The 21,790-nt window shown below is 37.3% G+C and overlaps 1 protein-coding gene across 1 annotated transcript in view; it reads right to left on the bottom strand.

Moving 5' to 3' along the window:
- The window catches only part of TRAPPC8 (trafficking protein particle complex 8), a 52,087-nt gene that overhangs the window by 18,431 nt on the left and 11,866 nt on the right, over positions 1 to 21,790 (bottom strand). Inside the window, exons 4-20 of the mRNA XM_017830836.1 lie at positions 20,645 to 20,923; positions 20,108 to 20,261; positions 18,916 to 18,997; positions 17,207 to 17,454; positions 15,538 to 15,653; positions 14,773 to 14,923; positions 13,387 to 13,487; positions 11,838 to 11,943; positions 10,174 to 10,305; positions 7,973 to 8,197; positions 6,822 to 6,930; positions 5,927 to 6,121; positions 5,596 to 5,726; positions 4,558 to 4,632; positions 3,748 to 3,874; positions 2,560 to 2,717; positions 1,322 to 1,764 (exon numbers count right to left, since the gene is read on the bottom strand). Coding sequence (XP_017686325.1) covers positions 1,322 to 1,764; positions 2,560 to 2,717; positions 3,748 to 3,874; positions 4,558 to 4,632; positions 5,596 to 5,726; positions 5,927 to 6,121; positions 6,822 to 6,930; positions 7,973 to 8,197; positions 10,174 to 10,305; positions 11,838 to 11,943; positions 13,387 to 13,487; positions 14,773 to 14,923; positions 15,538 to 15,653; positions 17,207 to 17,454; positions 18,916 to 18,997; positions 20,108 to 20,261; positions 20,645 to 20,923 — 2,832 coding nt within the window. The remainder of the gene's footprint in view (positions 1 to 1,321; positions 1,765 to 2,559; positions 2,718 to 3,747; positions 3,875 to 4,557; positions 4,633 to 5,595; positions 5,727 to 5,926; positions 6,122 to 6,821; positions 6,931 to 7,972; positions 8,198 to 10,173; positions 10,306 to 11,837; positions 11,944 to 13,386; positions 13,488 to 14,772; positions 14,924 to 15,537; positions 15,654 to 17,206; positions 17,455 to 18,915; positions 18,998 to 20,107; positions 20,262 to 20,644; positions 20,924 to 21,790) is intronic.

The following is a 21,790-nucleotide window of genomic DNA, read 5'->3' as shown; positions in this document are numbered from 1 at the left end:
CTAGCCCGGAAAATAAGCTTCAGCCACAGGAAGACATTCAGTCCATGTTACTAGAGCTCATCTGAAGTAGCCCTGCTCCCCACCATCGTCCTGAATACGGATAGTACAGGCACCAGGTGTGCTGGTTTGGGCTCGGACAGAGTTAATTTTCTTCACAGTAGCAGACAATGTTTTGGACTGTGCTGGAAACAGTGTTGATAACTCAGGAATATTGTTACTGCTGAGCAGGCTTACACAGAGTCAGGGTCTTTGCTGCTCCTCATCCCTCTACAGAGGAGGCCAGGGATGCACAAAAAGGTGGGAGGGGCCAAAGCTGGGAGAGGTGACACTAACTAACGGAAGGGATATTTCATACCATATGGCATCAACAATAAAACTACGGGGAAGGAGGAAGCAGGGACAAGTTTGGCCTAACAGCATATGTCTTTCCAAGTAACCATTATGCATGATGGAGCCCTGCTTTCCTGGAAACCTGCCTGCCCATGGGAAGTAGTGAATTGTTTTATTTTGACTGCATGCACAGCTTTTGCTTTACTTATTGAACTGTCTTTATCTCAACTCACAAGTTTTCTCACTTTTACTCCTCCAATTCTCTCCCCCATCCCACTGGGGGGTGAAGTGAAAGAGCAACTGGAGTTAAACCACACCACCAGGTTCACTCCTCATAGCCTGCACTACTTCTTCGAAGGCCTTTGAAGAACTTGTTTCTCAAAAAAGCTACCTCCTTAGCCTCAGACACAGGTAGGACATAAAAACTCAACTTGCTACCTTTTCAAGTACAGTTCAAAAAAAGCACTACTTGTTAGCTTGTGGTGTCAAACTTGACTGTCCACTCTGTCAAGATGAAGACTGTACATGTCAAACTTGCTATTTAACACCTCCAAAGAGAATAACTTTCATCACAATACAATTACTAACCACATTTTAACTAAGAACAAAATCTTTTATTCAAAGTAGACAAGATTTTGTTTCATAACATGTAGAAACAATTTAAGTCGTGATTTTTCACCCTGTCTCAGAAAGATGTGCTTTCAGAGAAACTAAATACAAACAAGGTTTGTATTAGCAGAATTCCATTAACCCTTCCTTCTAATATATTTTAATAATTACTACTTCAGTGGAAGCAGTGTAGGCTAAATAATTTCATACGGATATTAGACCACAGAGTAGAAAAAACATTGCTTAGAATAGCAGATAACTGGTCATTTTTACATCATTGCAACAATGGTGAGAATTCATGAAGTTTTACTTCTATGGTTACAATGTTTATAATGTGTCTAATAAGTATGACAAAAAAGGTAGATTAAAATAAAAAACTTACCACATTTTTGAGTGTCTTTTAATACTTTCATAGTAAAACAAGAAGTTAATTTCATGAACACCCTCTTCATCTGGTCCCCGTAACCACATTGGCAGCTGCACTGAAGCCCCAGGAAGAAGAACAGCATCAGGAAGTGGAACCTGTATTACTTCAAGTGAACCTCCTGTGCCAACCCCAAAGTCTGCAGAAGAAGCTGAAGACAGCAGTGCTGTTCGAACAGAGGTAGGATCTGTCACAACAGTCTTGTAAGCACTACAGTTCTCAGAAGCTGAAGGACTTAGTGGCGTTAGAACAGCAGTATTTCCACCAAAAGTGAAAAATTCTGGATGCTTGGACACAACCTTCAGCGCAGTAAGAGGACACTTGCTTACGTTCACAAATTCTACATATGCTTTTCTGATTTCTCCACAGAGAAGCCCTGTAGGAAAATTTATAAAGAATACCTGTATGGGAGAGAAAAGGAGAAAATAAAAGCCTGAACACTGAGCCAAGTTATGAATACCCCAAGAAACAACCACCAACACATTCAAACTATACTACTGCCTAGAGCTTCCCGAAGAGGGGAGGTGGAGAGGGAGGCACGGATCTCTTCTCCTTGAAATCCAGGGACAGGACACATGGGAATGGCTCAAAGCTGCACCAGGGGACGTTCAAACTGGACTTTACGATGCATTTCTTTACCAAGAGGGTGGTCAAACACTGGAACAGGCTTCTGAGAGAGGTAGTCGATGCCCCAAGCCTGTTAGTTTGAACAATGCCCTTAACACAGTGTAACTTGATCAGGCAGCTGGACTAGATGATCACTGTAGGTTCTGGCTAGCTGAACTATCCAACTCCATAAGGTGTTGTCATTAACCACTTAGTCAGATCACTTTCATAACCCCAGTAAGGAAAAGCACTGTGTTTTAATTAACCAACTGGAATAAATATTCTAGATGAATGGCAAGCAAACAGAAAAAAAGCTTCTTTGCCCGTTCCCCCCTCACCTCGAAATCTGGCTACAAAAGCTGTTGCCAACTAAAATTCTAAACAGAATATAGCGGTTTCAGAAGGATGTTAACTTTGAGGCTTCAAGTTTTACTCGGGAAAAGCCCACACAAGTTCATCACTGACAGCTCAAAAATTACCTGGAAAGATTTAGGCATTAATAAAGTCCAAGACTTCACTGTTAGAATTACATTTATCAACTCTGCATTCAGCTATTTTTTCAAAATTGCCAATAGAAAGTAGCTACTTACCTCCAACAAAGGCATTTCCTCTGTGATAATGGGATCTAAACGTCGATCGGGTCCATATTTAATTGATGTTTTTTCCTCTTTTGTGTTATTAAGTCGAGGCCCTTGGATTTCTAAATCTTGTCGTCCTCGTACAGATAACCCATTGGAAACAAACTTCCCTGAGAAAAAATTTAAAACATTTGATTTTTTTTCTTTTTTTGTAACTCAGCTTTTCCTCTCAGAAGTGATCCAAAGCTCCCTACCCAATCTCAAAAGTAATTTTGATTTTTCTATTATTTGGCACATGCAGTGCTCATTGTTTAAGCAGCATCACTGACAAAGAACTATTCGAAGCTTACTGTCACACATCAGACATGGCTACTGCAAATTCAAACAGCCAGTCACCCACTGTTGTGGACTAATTCTGCCCTTCAATAGTTTGACTACAACTAGGGCAGGGAGCAGCAGACATGGTGCATTTATTTCCTTTCCCAGTTTCCACCAAGCTGGAAGTCACCTAAAGGATTATTTCCTTCAGACAGACACCTCTCCAAATGTTTTTTACTGAAAAGGTTTACAGTCTGTAGATAAACAAGCTTCATTATTTCTTTCAGACAATTTCCAATGTGTTTTAATCCCCATTTCATCTAAAAACTAAGTTTTCCCTGCAAGAGACAGTTTCAGATGAATGACTCAAAAAACCAGCTCAGGTAACATGCAATTAATAAGCCATTTATATGTTAGTATAAAGGAAAGAGAAGTCAAGTCAAGATGCTAAAAATAAAATTATATCAGCCAAATTTAAATTTGGGAATGTATGAAAAGAACTTCAGTGTAAAATTTAGACAGAAGTTGAAAGTTAACAAAGCAAAAAGATGCAGAAGAAAATTGAATGCCAAGAGTGTCAATGAAAGTTGTTACAGATTCAACATGGCACAGATGGAACATTTAAATTTCGATTTTTTACTGGTTTCAGAGTTTCCACAGAGTTAAAAAGAGCAATAGCATACGGGTCTGGCATCCCTCCTCATGGGATTCCTAGAGGTGCCAATTCACTCTTTTCACATTTCAGTTGTTTCCCTTATTTCTACACCCCTACCTGATGGAAGGCCTTGCATCATGATAGTCAAACACTAGAATTTAGTTCTACATCAGAAGCCATGCCTCGCCCTTCCAGAGACAAACAACTTAAGGTAGTGACACACTTACCTGACTGTAATCCAATAGAAGGATCTATTCCATCTAATGTCACAGCACCTTGAACAGTGCCAAGATTATAAACGACTCCCAGAATATGTAGCTCCCCTGTTTGATGGGGAAAGAGCTTTAGTCTTGCCTGTGGAGATATGTTAAATTTTTGTTGTTGTTGCTACTAGAAAGAAGTATAATTACATTTAAATGTCCAGTTGCTAAACACACTCACAGCTACATTTACCTTACAAGTGTGTCAGATGTAACTGCATCAATAACTACAGATCACTTACTGGATTCAAAATTTCATACACAGCAATTACCAAATCAGGTCACAGCTGAGAAATGCTCATTACATTAGGAAAAAAATCCTAAAAGTTAATTTTTATTGTGCTTAATAGAGGCAGAGTCATAAAATGGTTGAAGTAGAATAGACCTTTGGAGGTTATTTTGTCCAACTTCCCTGCTCAAGCAGGGTAACCTAGAATCAGCTGCCCAGGACCTCATCCAAATGGCTTTTAACATCTCCAAAGATGGAGAATCTCTCTGGGCAGCCTGTGCCAAGTGCTCACGCACCATCACAGTTAAAAAAATAAAATAAGTGTTTTCTGATGTTCAGGTGGTGCCTCTTGTACCCACTGCCTCTAGTCCTGTCACATCCTCCTTCAGATATTTATACACAGTGATGAGATATATGAAGTAATGGAACTTCTGAATCAGTCATGCCTTCTGTAAGTTTAGCATTAAGTTCATATCATAACAAGTCTGAATTCCACTCTAGGGTTCAACACTGAAAAGACCATTTTTAAAACAAGGTACAGTACTTACCACTTTTGTCTCCTCACTATTAATTAAAAATTCTGCTATTGCTTCAGTCCCTACCATATCTTCATCACACATTCCCTGAAAAGAAGAAACAGTTTTTTAGATTCTATTACTCCTAAGCAGAGAAAGTGCCATAAATAATACTTCTAACACCTTTCCTAAAGTGTTCAGGGGAAAAAGCATAGAAATTTCAAACTGCACACAGGACAAGCATGTGCTGCATGCTCACCTTCTCAGGATTTCTGAATTAAAAAAGCAGCTTGAGAGCTCAGTAAACATTTATTAAGAAGAAATTTAAGATTTAGCACTATAAATTGGAACCATTCCCAGTCAGTTTCACTGATTTTCACAGAAGCATTTATCATATCAGTAAATAGCAGTTCAGAACAGAACAGAAAGGAAAGTATATTGTAAGCCTTGAGACTTACATAAGAGACTTATAAACCATGTTTATAACTCTAGGAAGTACTTACAGCACCTTTAGAGACCACTATGTTCCAAATGCTTTTGGCCAGGAAAACAAGATATTTAGGAATTTACTGTAATATTCAGTATTAGAACATATTAAAACCCTTAAAACATGGAAGTGACAACAGTCCTTCAGAGGTTTTGGCAGCATTAGTTGAAACATTAAGTTAAACAGTAGTAAAATTATCCATCTAAAGCGTTCATAACATTCATTTTTAATACATTCTCATTTTTCTTCTAATTGAGATACCAAGATGTTCCTATGTCATATGAGCGGTTTTTCACAACACACATTTCACTATGCACACTAGTTTAAATAAGAAAAAGGTATTTGATAAGTTATCTATTGACACTGCAATTCATTTTTGCTGGGCAAGGCTAGCAAGACTCAAAACAGACGTAGTACACATGCAATGAAATCTTGTACGTAATTTTTTTTTAATTTACACTTAAACCATAATGTTTAATGCTTACGCTTAAATGTTTTCATATTACAGAATTTTGAATACTTAATATGTACTCCATAACTGTAGCTATTTGGTTTGGGTTGAAAAAGAATGAAGCTTTCCTTACCTGCTCTTTTGTTTCTCCATCGTGCTTTGCATTGAAGTCTTTAGGTTGAAACTTCCACAGCAATGAAAGGTCAGTCAAAAGAAATGGAACTTTGAGAGGGTTTCGGAAGGACACTTCTACAGTTATTGGTTCTATTAAGAAAGTGCAAGAAAATAATGACAACAGGCTTCCCCCCTCACAATCTGAAGGTTCACTTATCTCACAGCATTCACGTGCAAACAACTTGCACAAGAACGCTGGTTCAAGTCTACAGTAAGACAGGAAATACTGTACAAATTTACCTAACTCGCTTTATTTCTTTATTAGTGAAGCATAAAAATCTTGACTTTACCTTCTATCACAGCAAGCGGAAATTTGGAGTTATCCGAGTAGCGATTTAAACAGAACTGTGTTGGTTGAAAGTTTGAAGGTATTGTTCCTTTATTTATCACAGACACAACCTGCTCTTCAAGCTCCTTCCACTGTTGTGATGATTCTGAGTCATACTCCTGATCCAGACTTACGTGCGTAGCTGCCTGCTTTTCACCTGGTAGGAGGACGGCAGTTTTAGAAGACAAGAAAAGCTGCAACACAGGGCTCCTCTGGCGGTTTGGTAAGTATTCTTAAAATATTTTAAGTTCTAGGTCACTACCATTTTTATGTTACAATTGCTTTAAGACAGTGAATTGCAAGACAACTTGAAATACACAATGGAAGACAATACTGAGAATAATTTGAGTATGGTTGTATTTGGAAATTGTGGACTTCCCAGATTATAGCATGCTACATGGTATACTCAGGTTACAGATAATTTTTACTTCAGGATGGACTAGAGCCCCACAGTACAGCCATGGTTTATGCAATAATTTCTTTACATTCAGGAATCAAAGTGTTTCAAATGTTTAATCCAAGAGCAAGTTAACTGTAAAGCTAATTTCTAGCACTGCCACTAGCACCTAGCATTTGCTAAAGCATTAACAATCCCTTTCATGAAGTTCATTACAGACTTGCATTGAGGCTTTCCATGTGTGTAGTCAGCACAACCACATACATGGATTTTGTGTTTACACAGGAAGTCTGGAAACATCTAGCAAGTATAAGCTTTTCTTTTGAAATATTTTTTAAGAAGTTACCCCGTCACATTAGTTTTACATAATGACAGAATTTTTTTAAATAACACCAAGTGTTGCATATATTTTGGTTCCCCAAATAAGGGACTTCAATCTGTTCACATAAGATTTTCTAACCTTCTGCTGGTCTTCGATCATGCCCGAAGAAAACACGGGTTGCTGAGCTGTTAATATATGGTAAAGGAAGCTGTGGCAAGGGACCATCAGGTGATAGCTGGGTTGCATTCTAGAGCAAAGGAGGAAAAAAACAGCATCATGCCATTATGCAAATACATGGATCTCCATGCTGCACATTAGCAATGGCTGAACGATAAGGAAGCCAAGTTAAAAGCACTCAATGTTTGAACAGGGAGCACTTTTAAAATGGTATAATTTCCGTTAACTATTTTGACAGTCTGAAGGAGAATTTTTTTCATTCAATAAGAATTAACAGTTTGTGAAATCTTTACGGAAAAAGGAGAATAATTATTTTAATCCATCGCTCTAATTCCTGTTGTGGTTGCATTACAAGCTTTATTTGATGCAAAGTTTGACTCTAACTCAGAATGTGATAAACTGCATTAACTACCCCACCACCACTAAACAAGATTCTCACCACAGCTGAGCTATAGACTCAAACACCAGTCTTTTGTAAGGTCTACCATAACTTAGCAAACACCACAGAAATTCTGTTTATAAGCTTTAAAATACAGTAGGTATCTACATGGCTGCAATTTGCATGGTGATAACAGCAGTGAACACCCCATAATGTATAGGGTATATATTGCAATCCAGAATCACTCATGAACTTACAGCCAACTCAGTGAGTCACTCGATCTATAAACATATGTATTAAAGAATAAAATTCACTGTAACATGGAGGGTGACGGAGCTACCTAGTCTTTATGACATATTTACTATCAAAAGCCTCAAAAATTATAAATTGAACAAAATAGATCCACTTCCTCTAAAAAGCTACTGAACTACCATAAGCTGGAATTCAGCTGTGATCTTAAAAAGAAGACTTCATTTTAATAAAAATACATACATTACAACATACACTGTTGTAATGTACCAACAGACACCAACACCAATCAGTGAAAGTGCGCTTACTACACATATGAGATGGGTTTTTTGAAGCCTGACATAAAAAACTAACACATCAACTAGATAAAAAACAACCCTGGGACACAGCAGGTAAGACAGAAAATCATTTAATGACTTAGTAGAAAACTAGTGTTAATAAAATTACTGATTACTCAAGGAACGAAGACAATGTAGTCATTTACCTTATAAACATAAAGATATTCTCTTAAAAAAGCTCCTTGCTGAGCTGGAGGTTGTTTACTGTCATTGATCAAAATATGCCTGAAGGCAGAGACAGCATTGTCCAGCTGACGAAGCGTAAAGGACTGACGGCCAATAGTGAAGTTAATATGGTCTTCTGCAAGAGACCAGCCTTTCCCCTTGTACACCTGCATGGCTTGACAGTAGCAACGTAAGGCGTGTTTTTTCTGCAAGAAAAAACTAGTTAATTTCTCAAATAATCCCATTATCCTCTGATTGTAATTATAACATTATGAAGATTGAACAGTAAGTCAGAAAAGTTACTGTAGTTTTTACCACCCCCCCTGCTAAGTGTAATGTTTGCAGAACTAGACCTTGGAGCACCTGGTCAATGCTAATGGAAGCACAGAAGAGTTCATTCGTACAGTACGGAGCCTAGCCTCCACATTAAGTTCATGTTTTTAAAGACTAGGGTAACAGGCAACAAGTTTAAAAAGCAAATAACAAGAAAAGATTGCTTTCAAAAACAGTGCTGTGTTGCTCTAGTACTGACTGCTAAAGCTGACAGAGCTCTACTGGCAAGCCTCAGGACATAAGCTAGATTTAACACTTCTCATTCCACTCCATAACTGAACTTTCAGTGTGACACTCTAAGTCAGCTGTTGCTCAGCAGACATATCTGGGACAAAATCCATGCCAAGTAAACCAACAAAACACAGCCCTACAGAACATACAAGAAAAGTTACCCATCATATGAGCCATTGGGAGATAGATGTTCTATTCCCAATCAGCCCCACAGTTCCTTTCCTGCACATACATCAGGACCTGAGCACTCAATCCCAAATCTAGGTATTGAACAGCTGCACAGACATTCACTGTATAGATAATGAAAATAGCTTCTGAAAAATGGGAACAGCAGTCCCTTATTTACAGCAGTAGTGGGGAAAAAAAAATCTAAGATATGTTCAAATTGGTATGGTGATGACAGCAAAGTACAAACAGCAAATCCTTAACATCAGCACATACTAATGATGCTTTAAAATAAGTTATTATAGTATGCAGTTAAGCAGCCTGGCTGACTTCTCTTCAGTAGTATTTTATATTTTGGTGCCTCTAAGGACATGAAAAAGAAAAAAAAAGAACACCTACATTTCCTGTAACACTGAAAAAGCATTTCTTGGAAACCAGAGTTTCTACAAACATCGGACATAAACAACAAGAGAGCTGTCACACGAAGTCAAAACTTACAAAAATGCATGCACTTTTCCAGGTAAAAAACTCTGATCAATAGCTGACAGTACTGTACTGTACTGTCATAACAAGACAGGGAAACTACTACATGAAGAAAACCAAGAAAGGGAGGAAGAATTCCTACTATTCTTCACATCACAGAAGCCAAGTATACAACAATACTTTCTTTGGTCCTTACCAGGACAATGAAACTGAGATTGAGCAGAGTGGGAGAAAAAAAATCCAAGGCCATAGGGCTTTATTTCAAACAGAATTTTGATGCCTGTGTTCTCCTGTATTCTTTTGCAATAACAACCTCAGCAGGAATCAAGCACAAGCTATCTTTAGAAAGTGCATCCCACAACTGAGGCAGAAACAAAGTACACATGTTCTGTCCAACAGACTATGAGTTTATTTACCGTAGCTAGAGAGAGCTGCCTGCAAAGGAAAGCGAATGGAAGTAAAAACAATTTGATATGTATTGGTTTAATTACTGCTAAAGCCTAGGCAGCCACAAAGAGACACTTAAGTTTGTCTTGTATATGCTCACGTATCTGCCTCTCAAATAAAACTCACGTATATTTAAGGCATCGGGAAAAACAGATATCTAATTTTTGCTATTATTCTAATAAATAAAGTTTAACAAATATTTAACTCCTGCAATTCACTCTTATCTCAAGAGTAAAAATACTCTTTTGCTCAAATAAAAAGTCTTCTATTTTACTGTGTACAAAATGAGACCCAGAAATGACACATCACTTAAGTTTCAAGTCCGTGATCTTCAGCATTACTTCAAATGCAGAAGTAAAAGGCTGAGCTGACCAATGCAGAAGTCATTTTCAGAGGATCAAAGAGCTAAATACTGCTGCCACAAAAGAAACCAAGCATCTTTTTCCAGACTAATGACATATTCAACATGTTTTTCAAGTATCAAATACTGGCCATATTGTCCATGTGGAAAGATAATACTTACCTGGCCTGCTTTACTAAACCTGTGGCCAGCCAATATCATATGAAATGCAAACTTTCTAACCATGGGACTTTTCATGTTTATAAAACAATGGGCTGCCTGCTCCAACAGGAGTGCACTGCGAAGATCTGAATCCTATTGAAAAAGAAAAAGAAGAATTAGACCTCAGAGTTGAATACAAGCAAAAATAACAGTGGCCTTGTTTTAATGGTAAGGGGGACAGTAAGTGCAATAGTACTGTGAGGTTGAAGATTCTTTTATATAAAACCATTATATGCACACGTTGAGCATAAAAAAATAAGACTAGAAGTATTTTTCACTCATATATGTCTAATGTTCAATACCGTCATGTTTCTATTTTTTTCAAATGGAGAGATTTATATACAAGCCTGTTTCAGTATGAGTGACAAAAGAACTATTTTCTGCTTTTGCAGTTAGTCAGGCTACAGTTTCTAACACCTACCATTACCTCTGAAGCACTCTGCTACTCTTTCCCTTCCCCCCCCACGCAGATATTAAGGCTAGAAATAAAAAGTAAGACCTCTAAAAGGATGAAGGAAAAATAAAGGGAGCAATGGAATTTGGTGAATTTGTATCACAAGAACCTGGATCATTTCTTAATAAAGTACAATTTCTTATTATGTCCCCATTCTCTTCTTCTGTCAAGATACAGCTATATTGTTTTAACTCCTCAGAACAGATCTACTTGATTTTAACACAGTTGAACTCCATGCTATCAGTGATGGCCAAGTATGTGTCTGGACTACAAATATACTCTGGGACACCTATATAGTATCCTATGAAGATTTTCCTTGCAACTACAAAAAGGCACCACAGGCATACTACATGTACTTTTAAGTTGTAAAATGATTGTGCAGAGCCAATAGTACTAAATAGTACTATAGTACTAAAATTCTTTGTTTAAATATTCTGCTCTCATAAATGTTGGTAGCAAACTTAAGTTGAAAGGACAAGAATGAAGCTACAGAACATTTATTCCATGTTCAATCTATCCCAGAAAAGTCTCAGAGGCATCACATATGGTGCAGCTAGCCACAAAGTCAGAACTAACTGCCAGTTAGACTTTCCTCTAAGCTACAAAGGAAATTCCATACTATTACTGGCATTACATTTTGTTTTGCTCTTTTTCAAGCAAGACAATTTCTAGGTTAGAAGCTAATTCCATGTTTAATTTCCACCAATTAATATCACAGCTTCCACTTATGCAATAAGATCCTAATGGTTCAAAACAGCTGAGCTATGCCTTACTTAAACTATAAAGAACTTTTGATTATATATAGAAGAGTATCCATTATGGCTCTGGCAAGTCATGCTAATACTTTTAACACACGAGTTCTTAAACTGGAAGTACACTATCCAAGAGCTAAGCAGATGTCAAAGAAAATTAGTTATAAAGCCAAAGATAACACATTTAGCATGGTTAAAGATGTCAAACAAGTTATTTGACTAGAAAGAAAAATAATAACTGTACTAGTTCCTTCACTTACAGTGTAAACAGTTTTCTTCACTTCATGCTCTATACCTGCTCATTTGCTACCTTTGTCTAGAAAATATTGTAGGACAAGAATCAGAACGTAACCTAGATGTGCTTGGGTAAGAAAACAAATAGGGAGAGGGCAGGAGTACAAAAATCTACCAAGTTTTACCTCACTGGTTAAACGAATCAGAAGAGCAGCTGCCTCTGAATATTTGCTTTGACTTTTTAAGATTTCAGCACTAAGCAGTACACAGCGTTCAGCCAGAACCATGTTCCTAAAGTAAAAACATACATGTATTAATATTTATCAAAATAAACCATAGAAAACTTTTCACTTCAAGTCTTACTAATTTTCTCCATAGACAGATTGAGGTTCTGTTGCCCATCCTTCTTTCAGTAAAATATCTGAAAGTTCATTCCTGCAAAACAACCACATATAGATTGACACAATAAGTGTCATATCCTACCATAACTGGAACTTTCTGAAAGTCAAAGCTAGAGAGCATTTTCGAGGACAGTAATGTGTTTATAAAAATACCAACTAAAGTGATCTGATAAACAAGAAGTCCAACAGTCAGAGTCACGTTGTACTGGGTTGACTTTGGCAGGTACCAGGTGCCCACCAAGCTTTTCTATCACACCCCCAGCTCAGCAAAAAAGGAGGAGATTAGGTTAAAAACCTCATGTGCTGAGATTGTAACTGGTGAGTGATCTCTCTGCCCCTGTCATAGGCAAACCAGACTTGGTTTGGAGGAAGATTAAGTTAATTTACCGTCAATAACAGAATAGGATATTGATAAATAAAAAGAAAACTAAAACACTTTTCCCTGACAACTCCTTTTCCAGGCTCATCTTCACTCCCAGCTCTTCTACCTCCTCCTCCCCCAAGCAAGGCAGAGGGACAGAGAAAAGAAGTTATAGTCACTTCATAACATTTCTCCCCTGCTGCTTCTTCCTCCACATCTTCTTCCCCTGCTACAGAGTGGGGTCCCTCCCACAGATACAGTTCAAGAATTGCTCCAGCATGAATCCTTTCTGCAGTGTACAGTCCTTCAGGAACTGACTGTTCCACTGTTGTTTCCCCATAGGCCACAGCTGCTACCAGAAATCTGCTGTGGCATAGGCTCTGTACAGACTACAGCCACCTTCAGGGTTCATACACCTGCTCTGGCATTGGGACCACCATGGGCTGCAGGTGGAAATCTGCTTCATCATGGTCTTCACCACAGACTGCAGGGAAGCACCACCTTCCTCTCAAGACCCCTTGATTTCTGCAGGACTGTTTCTCTCATCTTCTCACTCCTTTCTCACAGCTGCTGCACAGCTATTTTTACCCTTTCCTAAATATATTATTTCAGAGGTAACACCAGCATTGCCAACAGGCTCAGCTTTGGGCAGCAGCAGTTCTCTTTTGGAGCTGAGTGAAAAGTGACTGACACAAGGGCAGCTTCAGTTGTTTTTTCACAGAAACCTTCCCTGCAGTCACCCCACTACCAAAGTCTACCATGTGAATTCAATATATAAGTTTAATAAAGCCCTCTGTCAAGAACAGCACAGATCTCCTTTCATGTCATCCTATATTACCTAACATACCGTACACTTTGAAAAGTTACCATCATTCTGTGATGTCATCTGGCACTATGACTGTGCAGGGGAAGAAAGTTAAGCCACCAGGTCTTTCAACTTTCATTGGATCAGTACAAAAGTTACCCACATACTTGCAGATATCTCGATAGGTCTGAATTGCTGTTTCCATATAATGAGCAGGATACGGCCTAGGAGCCCCCGGCTGAAGAAAAGCTGATACTGCTGCCATTTCCTACAAGAGAAATTCAATACTGTCACTGCAGTTTTTTCAGCAAATTGTAAACATCAAAAGAACACGTTTCAACAGCTACTAGTTCGAGATCATCTAATCAACTACTGGCACACAGAAGTGTATTCAACACACTGTACCTGATGAAAGGTTTAATACAATAGTCTCTTTATGGCTCTCCTTGTAATTAGCCAGACAGTAGCAGGAGTTACATACAGAAGTGTCTGCAGTTGACAGTACCCCCAAAATTATGCAGAAGCATTGAGTCAGTACTGCTTTACTTTTATCCAAAAGATAATTTCCTATTGCAGGAACAATCTTTCTGATAAAGTAGCACTGCTGTGTATTTGAGTACTGTTTTCCAACTTTTGCTTAAATGAAATCACATTATCAGCTTCCAAGGAAGCTCTAGTAAACATGCACTCTGAAATTTTTACTTCTTTCCTCATGGGGTGAAGATATGATAGCAAAGTTCTTCTGCAGAAAGCAAGGACTAAGACTAGTAGGTTGCAAAAAATTCATCAGGAAGTTAAAATAACTTTTTGGATTATTCAAATGCAAAGCAACTGTGAAGTATAAAAAAATACAATTATGTAAAAGTATTACATCAAGATGGGACAGTGCACAAGAATGCTTCCATAGCTCTACGAAGTACAGTTTCAAATTTTATCAAGTTAACCAGACTAAAGGTCTACAAAACATAGCTTCTGAAAACTGTTAAAATGAGCTTCTTATTTTTTACCAGTAGTCGCATTTATCCTGTTGAAAATTATTTTATCAATTCAATTTCTTTAATCTCAGGAGGAAATAATATGTGTTTACAGTGAAATTCAGTAGTGACACACTCAAACAACACCCCTCAAGTTTTAAGTCCCCCTAAAATACAATAAGGTATTGTAATTCATAGTGACCTAGTCTTTGACTTTATGGCAAATAACTATTTGGCCAAAGTCTAAAAGAGATTCTATAAGACTATATTACATCTGGCTTTGAGTTATCAGTTTAAAGATTCATTTTTCTGGAGGTTGTGTTCCACGTTTCCTCCTTTCCATATTTCACATTTTAAGAATTAACTTCAGTTTTTATTCACAATTTTATACCCTTCACGTAACAGCAGAAAATAAGATTTTAAAACACTTTAGAATTTGCTAAATATACGCAGTAAATTTGGGAAGATCCTTATAAATTTGGAGGGAGAGGGGAGAGATTACATTTTGTTACCATCAGACAAATATTAGAAATTATTAGACAAGGTTCACAGAATGTTTATGTTATGTGAAATACCAACCAGTGCTCCAGCTGCATAAAGCATTGCCTGATCATTCAAGAAGTCTTTCTTTGCTGTATGGTAACAGCTGTATGCAAGTTCATAGTGTTGCACCAAAAAGCACAAGTCTGCCATTTTCCGGATCTGAAGCTCTGGTGCTTCTGGTGGATATCTATAAATACAAATATTTAAATTCAAAGTCCTCATTTCAATCAACAGAGCAAGACATGCTCTATAAAGCCATCCTTTCTCATCTTAATATCTATTCACAAAGTAGGAATAAAAACCACACTGCTTCAGCCTTACCCAAAAAACAGCTAAGAAAAGCAAAGCTGCTTCCTTTCTGCTACATGTACTTTGGTTTCACACCCTACTTTCCGATTAACAAGATCCACTGTTCCAGTAACAAGCAAAGCAAGCACTCCTCTTAGCCAAGAAATAAAACATACTGAATAAAGTATGCAACTATCACTGAAATTGCTCACTAAGATTAACTAATTGAGCTAAGCAGAGCAGTATGAGAAGGAAAAAACTTGCTCACCTGGCTACAACCTGTTATTTCTCCCCATTTCTCTTGAAAGAAATAAATCCACTAAAAAACTATGCTTTAAGGCAAAAAACTGCACAAGGTATAGTACTTTTTATTTCTCCAATTCAAGTCTTCCCCATATTGCTGATTTAGTTCACTTTGCAGAACACCATCAAATAAACACAGGTTTTCCCTTCCCCCCAGAAGAAAGATCCATTTCCACTTTAGATCTAAAAATAAGGACTCAGGTTACTCACAGCAAACCAGAAGTGTTCTTCAGTTCGTTTATACTTTTCTCTGGAACCTTGCTGCCGCTAAACCATTTTTTAGTAGCAGAAAACAGTGATCGACTCAAGCCTTTCCTAGATATTAACTGCAAAAAGACACTGAATTAGAGCACTATGTTGCAAGACGTAATTAAGTTAAGCTAATACAAAAAAACCAAGCTTCCTAAATTGTTTCTAATAAAACAGAAATAAATAAAAATAGTAAAATCACTAGGAGCATGCTCCTATACAATTAATCACTGACACCGAGATAGAAGTTGCAATTCATATATTTATTTCAGACAGCCGAGGTTCATTATACTTGCTGTAAACTGCAGACATCATCTTAAGAACTGAAACATTCAATATATCTATTTGAAATCTAACGGAATATCTAATTTTGAGTGTTAGTCCAACCTAAAATCTAGACTAAATGCATATTAAGAAAGAATCTTCTCCCCATCACCATCCACATGAAGTATTACCACATTGTGAACACCAATTTCAAGTGTCAAGGGTACAAGTCATACCTGCAAGAGCAAGGTTACACAACTACTTTTCTTTTAGGTAATTTCCACTGACAAGGAAACTTCCACAGGAAATTACCATTCCCAAGATCTCAGGCAAACTATATATCTTTTGAAAAATAATTTTAAAAATTGTAACAACTCACTCTTCTTAGCATGATTAGGAATCTATCACTGCATTCCTAAGGGCAAGGCTGTTTGCTGCACTTTACGTTTGCACTTTTTTAAATGCTTCTTCGTAAAACTTTTCAAGTGTAAACATGGTCTGTATACACAAACTCCCAAAAGTCAATTCAGGGAGTGAATGTTCCTTACTGGACATGATACTTAGTATCAAAATCCCTCATACTTAAAACTGTAACTTGAAAAGACAATTCAATCAAAATACACAGCTCAGATAACAGACTGATATTTGGGTCCAAGTCTTAACGCTAAATACAGTAATTTGATTATACTAAGGTAAGTCAATCCATCTCTGCAGCTATTTAAGAGTATATGAAAGTGAAACACTTGTAAAACAAAGGACTTCACTGTGATCAAAATAACTTTATTGCATGTGCTTGATTAAACAGGGGCATGATATTAACTACCACACTTCCAAGAAGTCCAAGTCTGAGAGAAGTATATTCAGCTGCAAAAAATGCTGAGATCAACACAGCTGCATGATTCAGGGTGTCCATGCATTTCTCCTCTGTCAATAGCAACTGAAGTATGCAGTTTTCTTTGCAGATGATTGATAAAATACATTTCTTAAATTTAGTTGTGTATTCTGATGCTAAAACACAAAAAGTCCATTTTGTTCCCTGTGCCAGAATCCTTCAAAAGCACAGAATATAAAGATTTTAGGGGCAAGGACAGATTTCCCTGATAACAGTTCAGACAGGCTTTTACCAAGAAGCCACCTTGCACTGAAGCTGTTGATACAAACTAGTTTTGTTTTTTTAAAAAAGACAAATTAAGCAAAAATTATAACTTCAGCTATTTCTCTTAAATTTTCTTAGTTTTCAGACAGACCACTGAATCATTAGACACCAAAGGAAGTAATACTGTCAAAACAGATTTTTGGATACCTGGAGTTATGCCCAACCGTTTTTCCTTATTATGGCACCAACTGTTTTGAAGGGTAAACTGACCTGATCATTTAGTTGCCGAATTGTCTTCTCTATGTGCGGCAGAAGTCCCCGGAATGTGAATTCCTGTATGAACTGCCTAATTCGATCGTGATCTGTCAGTGTTAAACAAGCACCATGAGGCGTTCCAGAATTTGACTTCTTCGAGTCCTGCAACGACGCAGCAGCCTTCGTGTAATCCGCACTATCCAAACTGCCACTGGGATGATCCAGTTGAAGGGGGTGAGTCTTAAAGTTATTTGACAGGCCATCTATTGAAATATTGAAACCAAAACCCCCGTAAGTATGAAGTTACTTAAACATTTTGGGTTTTAAAGCTCATTTTTATTAACCGCCTTCAAAGCCTTCCCTACTCAGAACTCTGTTAAGGAAAGCTATTCACCAATTATTCTGCACTACAGATCAATGCTGAGCAATACCCAAGTATTGCATCACTCCTCAAATTCCTCAGGAAGTTCAGGGAATCTCAAGAACTAAAACATGGCTAAGTATGTGTATGGTTTTGGCTCTCAACCACAGTGCAAAAAATCCTCAAGTACGCTGACTAATATCAACATTAAAGGAAAACTACAAAAAACATTAAAATCAAAGTAAAACATTCAAGAAAAGTTGGAAATGCAGCAATTACTACAATAGTGCCATTGGGTCCATTCACTTTCTTCTGCTTACGTTTTATGGTTAAAAAAAAAAACCCAATCTCATTTTCCAAGCAATCATGACATAAACCAATCTCCTACAAAGTCCTCCCAGTTCAGTGAGAAGGGCTGCTCACCATTACTGCATTTAGCTACCCAAACCAGGCTGAGACACCGCTTCACTCTGAGACTTAAACAGTTGTCACATTCATTATTTCTCTTCTCTATAGGAAAATCAACTTGTCCTATCTGACACTGAGCAAAGCTGAGCTGTGAAAGCAAATCTTTAATGGATTTTACTCATGAAATATAAAGCTGGGTATGCAAAGTTCAGTCAGCAGCTCAAGACGACATCTGGGCTGCAGGCCCTAGAAAGATACTTTTGTAGGCAACTGTAGGTTCTCCTACATACAGAGGTCTCAGCATGCCTCTCAAGTCAGGTATGAAGGATCTGGGAGGCAGGCCAGACAATGCAGGGTGCCTCACTTCTTCCCTATTTCATGATGCTCCTCATCTGAATCCTACACAGCTACCTTAAAAATTTCTTTGAAAAAGAAATTAAATTTGCATTAAATGCATTAAATTTGCACTCAATTTCATCTACTATCCTCTCCCATCCACAAGCTGAGTTGTAAGGCAAGTGCTTCCAAACAACTCACAAACTAAGTCACTACTCTGACATTTACAGACTTAATGCCAAAAACAAAGACAAAAAAACCTCCAGAAGCTCAGGTTTCAAGATATATCAGAGCACACAAACCAAAACTTATTATTATGAAAACTGACCATTTAATCCTATCTTACTTTTTACTAGCTGCCAGAGTTTGCAGAGAATATACTTTATCTTACAAAATATGAGCCCAATACATCATTACCCACCTCATTAAGGATATATCTACCAATTGCCATGCATCCAGTAGCTCAGTACCACAGCATTTTATCTGGTGGAGACTTAAAGCATTTAGAAAACTATTCCTTTGAATTCCCTAACAAATCACCTAAGTGATTACCATCTAACATGTGAGACAGTTGTGTAAATTCTGTAACATCAATGTTCTGATAAAGTTACAAAAATACCTTTAATTTCACTGTCTAAGCCATCTGATATCAAGTGATCAGTATTCTTGCTTGAAACAGCAGTATAATCTTCATAGCAGTCCTGCCAGAAAAGAGAAAAAGGTAGAATTTTAAGACTACTAGATTACATACAAAAGTCAGTAAACAGTACTTGTCAGCTTCAATAACAGCTAACTGAATTATTACAAAACCATGTGTGTTCATATATATTAATTTCTCTAAGTAGTTTCTGAGGCTTTAAGAAACTGTCCTAAAGATGAAAGTTATATTCACCAAATTAAGCAAGTACCTTCTCACTTGCTTAATTAGCATCCCTGTCAGCCAAAGCAAGCAACTCCAGCTCTTACATAGCAATGCCTACAGCAGCAAAAATATACTCCCTAAAGCAGTTCCTGAACAAGTTCTCACATGTTAATTAAAAAACAAAAAAAAAAATCCATGTTAAAAATCTATGTTGCACAGTTGATAGGGGACAGAAAAAAGATCTAATCAGTTTATGATGGAACATGATTACTGGTCCTCTTAGCTTATAGAATATGAAATGCTTTGACTTTCCAATGCCACCTAGATTTGGGGAAGAGCTATGCTTTCACAAACCAACCTTTTAATCAAATGTAGTTATAACTGCAGCTCAATCAAAAGCAAACTTGAGAAAGAATATTTTTGGTCGTAAAGCCAAAAATACAGGCCTTTATGGCAAACTGAACTCAAGAAAACACAAGCACTTACAATCTTAGCAGATGACAGACCAGATTGGACCGAAAGAAAAACCACACATAGTCCCACAAAGCAACACACCCACACTATTTAACGAAGTACAGAAGACCCAGAAAATAAAAACCAAAGAGTGAAGAAGATGTAAGTAAGTAGAAAGTAGAGTTACTATGAATAGGACATTTCTGAGGTTACTTCCTCTTGTCAGTGTATAAAGCACAAGTCTTATTTCAGGGCTCTTGTCAGTCTATTTCAGACAGTCTAGTATTTCAGTGTTCCCTGCTGTCAACTGTCCTACTGACAGCAGCACAGAGTATAGTTCTTAGAGAGGACTCATCTTATGCCCTCACAAAAAGTCACAGCTATGTCAGAAGTCCATTCTGTAGAAACACATACATAAGACTAAGGTAAAACTTTAACACAACTAAAATGGGCTTTCATATGCACTTAATAAACTGTTTTTAGAATACTATAGTACCTGGTTCTGGATAGTATTTTTCTGAAGGTACTGACTCCAAGGATCTGGTATCTGTTCATCTGTTCCTCTATTAGACACCCGAGAATTTATTTTCAGCAAATAGCAACCCTGAGTTCCATACCTCTGCTTCATCTCTTCATAAATGGAATCAGCTCTGAAAAAGTAAAACATTTACTCTGTGTTGAAATCAAACTAACTTCATTTACTGCAACAAGCTATTTTAGACTATTATCCATAGTAATTAAAAGAAAAATTCTCCCATTTTTAAAGCAGTCCTTTATGCAAAAGTAAAATTGAGACTATTTTGAGAATTAGTTCAGCAAGCTAGCAAACAAGGCATCTACCTCAAAAGCTGATTCTTTTCATGTAATGTAAACACAAGAAGTAGACCTAAAAATAATACTTAAGGAAATCTGCCTTGATAACAGCATACTAGTAAAGGCATCCTACTGTATGTCTGATCTCAACAGAATTTATCAACACAAAAATTTCAGTCAAAGAGCTCATCTGTAAATTCATTGAAGGCAGAAGACCCACCTTTGTTCTTCTCCTGTGCTTACATCATGCAGTAACACGTAGTATTTGAGCGTGTTTGGTATAAACCACTTGGGATATGAGTATTCACTAGTATGCTGAATCCGATGTTGCTCTTGAGACAGCTTCAGAAACTGCTCCACAGGCTCTGGTTCGCTAGAGGAAACTACGAGCATACCTAAATTCATCATTAAGGACATACCAAGGGAACACAGGGACAACCACTGATCATAACGAAACAGGAAGGATATAAAAGAAAATACATGAGTACAATACTTAAACCTGTAAAAACACTATCACGGAAGCACATGCAACTAGAATTTGGCCTCAGACTCAGTAAAAAACAGCATTTAAACAATCAGTTAACTAACAGCTGTAACACAATGCAAGAGGAATGTGCTCCAATTCTGACACTGAATCCAAGTTTAAGGCGATACATAACAGCTTATCTAAGATTTGAGATAGAGACCAAATGTTCATATAGGAAACATGTAACTGAAATTCATCCCCACTGGACTTAAGCTTTCAACTTCCACAGAGAGCTGGGACTTTAAGTTACTACCTGAGCAACAGCAACAACCACTATTCATAAACACAGCAACATATTCTGAGTAAAAAGCAGAAGTGTTCAGATTTTTACCTCACTGCAACTACACAATCATTAATAAGGAACATCCTGCTCTGCTCCATCTATTCACCAAATCAAAAGACATTAATTCAGAGAAGTCAGAAAGCAAAGTTGTATTTTAAATGCCACTAGAATTCAGAAGTCAAAGGCCAGAATCAATATTTTGTGAAGTTAATTCTACTCAAATAGCTAACGGCCATACCTTTCTACCATACTAAAATGATAATTTACAGTAAACAGAGTAGGTATTATGAAGCCTGCAGCATTATAATTATTGTAAAGCTGATCAATGGCTACACCATGAAACAGTGAGTATTTTTATTTTCCCCGTAGAAAAGCAAATCAGGTCTAAGTTTTGGTAAAAAAAAAAAAAATTAAAGCATTCAGGCATCTTTCTATACTTCTTTTCCAAAGTAGCTCAAAGTTCACCAATTTTCCAAAACATCCTCTCCATCTGCTTTAAAAAAAAGCTATAAAAAGCAGCAGGTGCATCCCAAATACACACACCTCTGTTGTAGATA

This window comes from Lepidothrix coronata, unplaced genomic scaffold (assembly GCF_001604755.1).
Source record: "Lepidothrix coronata isolate B3197 unplaced genomic scaffold, Lepidothrix_coronata-1.0 Scaffold6, whole genome shotgun sequence".
NCBI lineage: Eukaryota > Metazoa > Chordata > Aves > Passeriformes > Pipridae > Lepidothrix > Lepidothrix coronata.
This window is presented reverse-complemented; position numbering and strand designations above follow the sequence as displayed.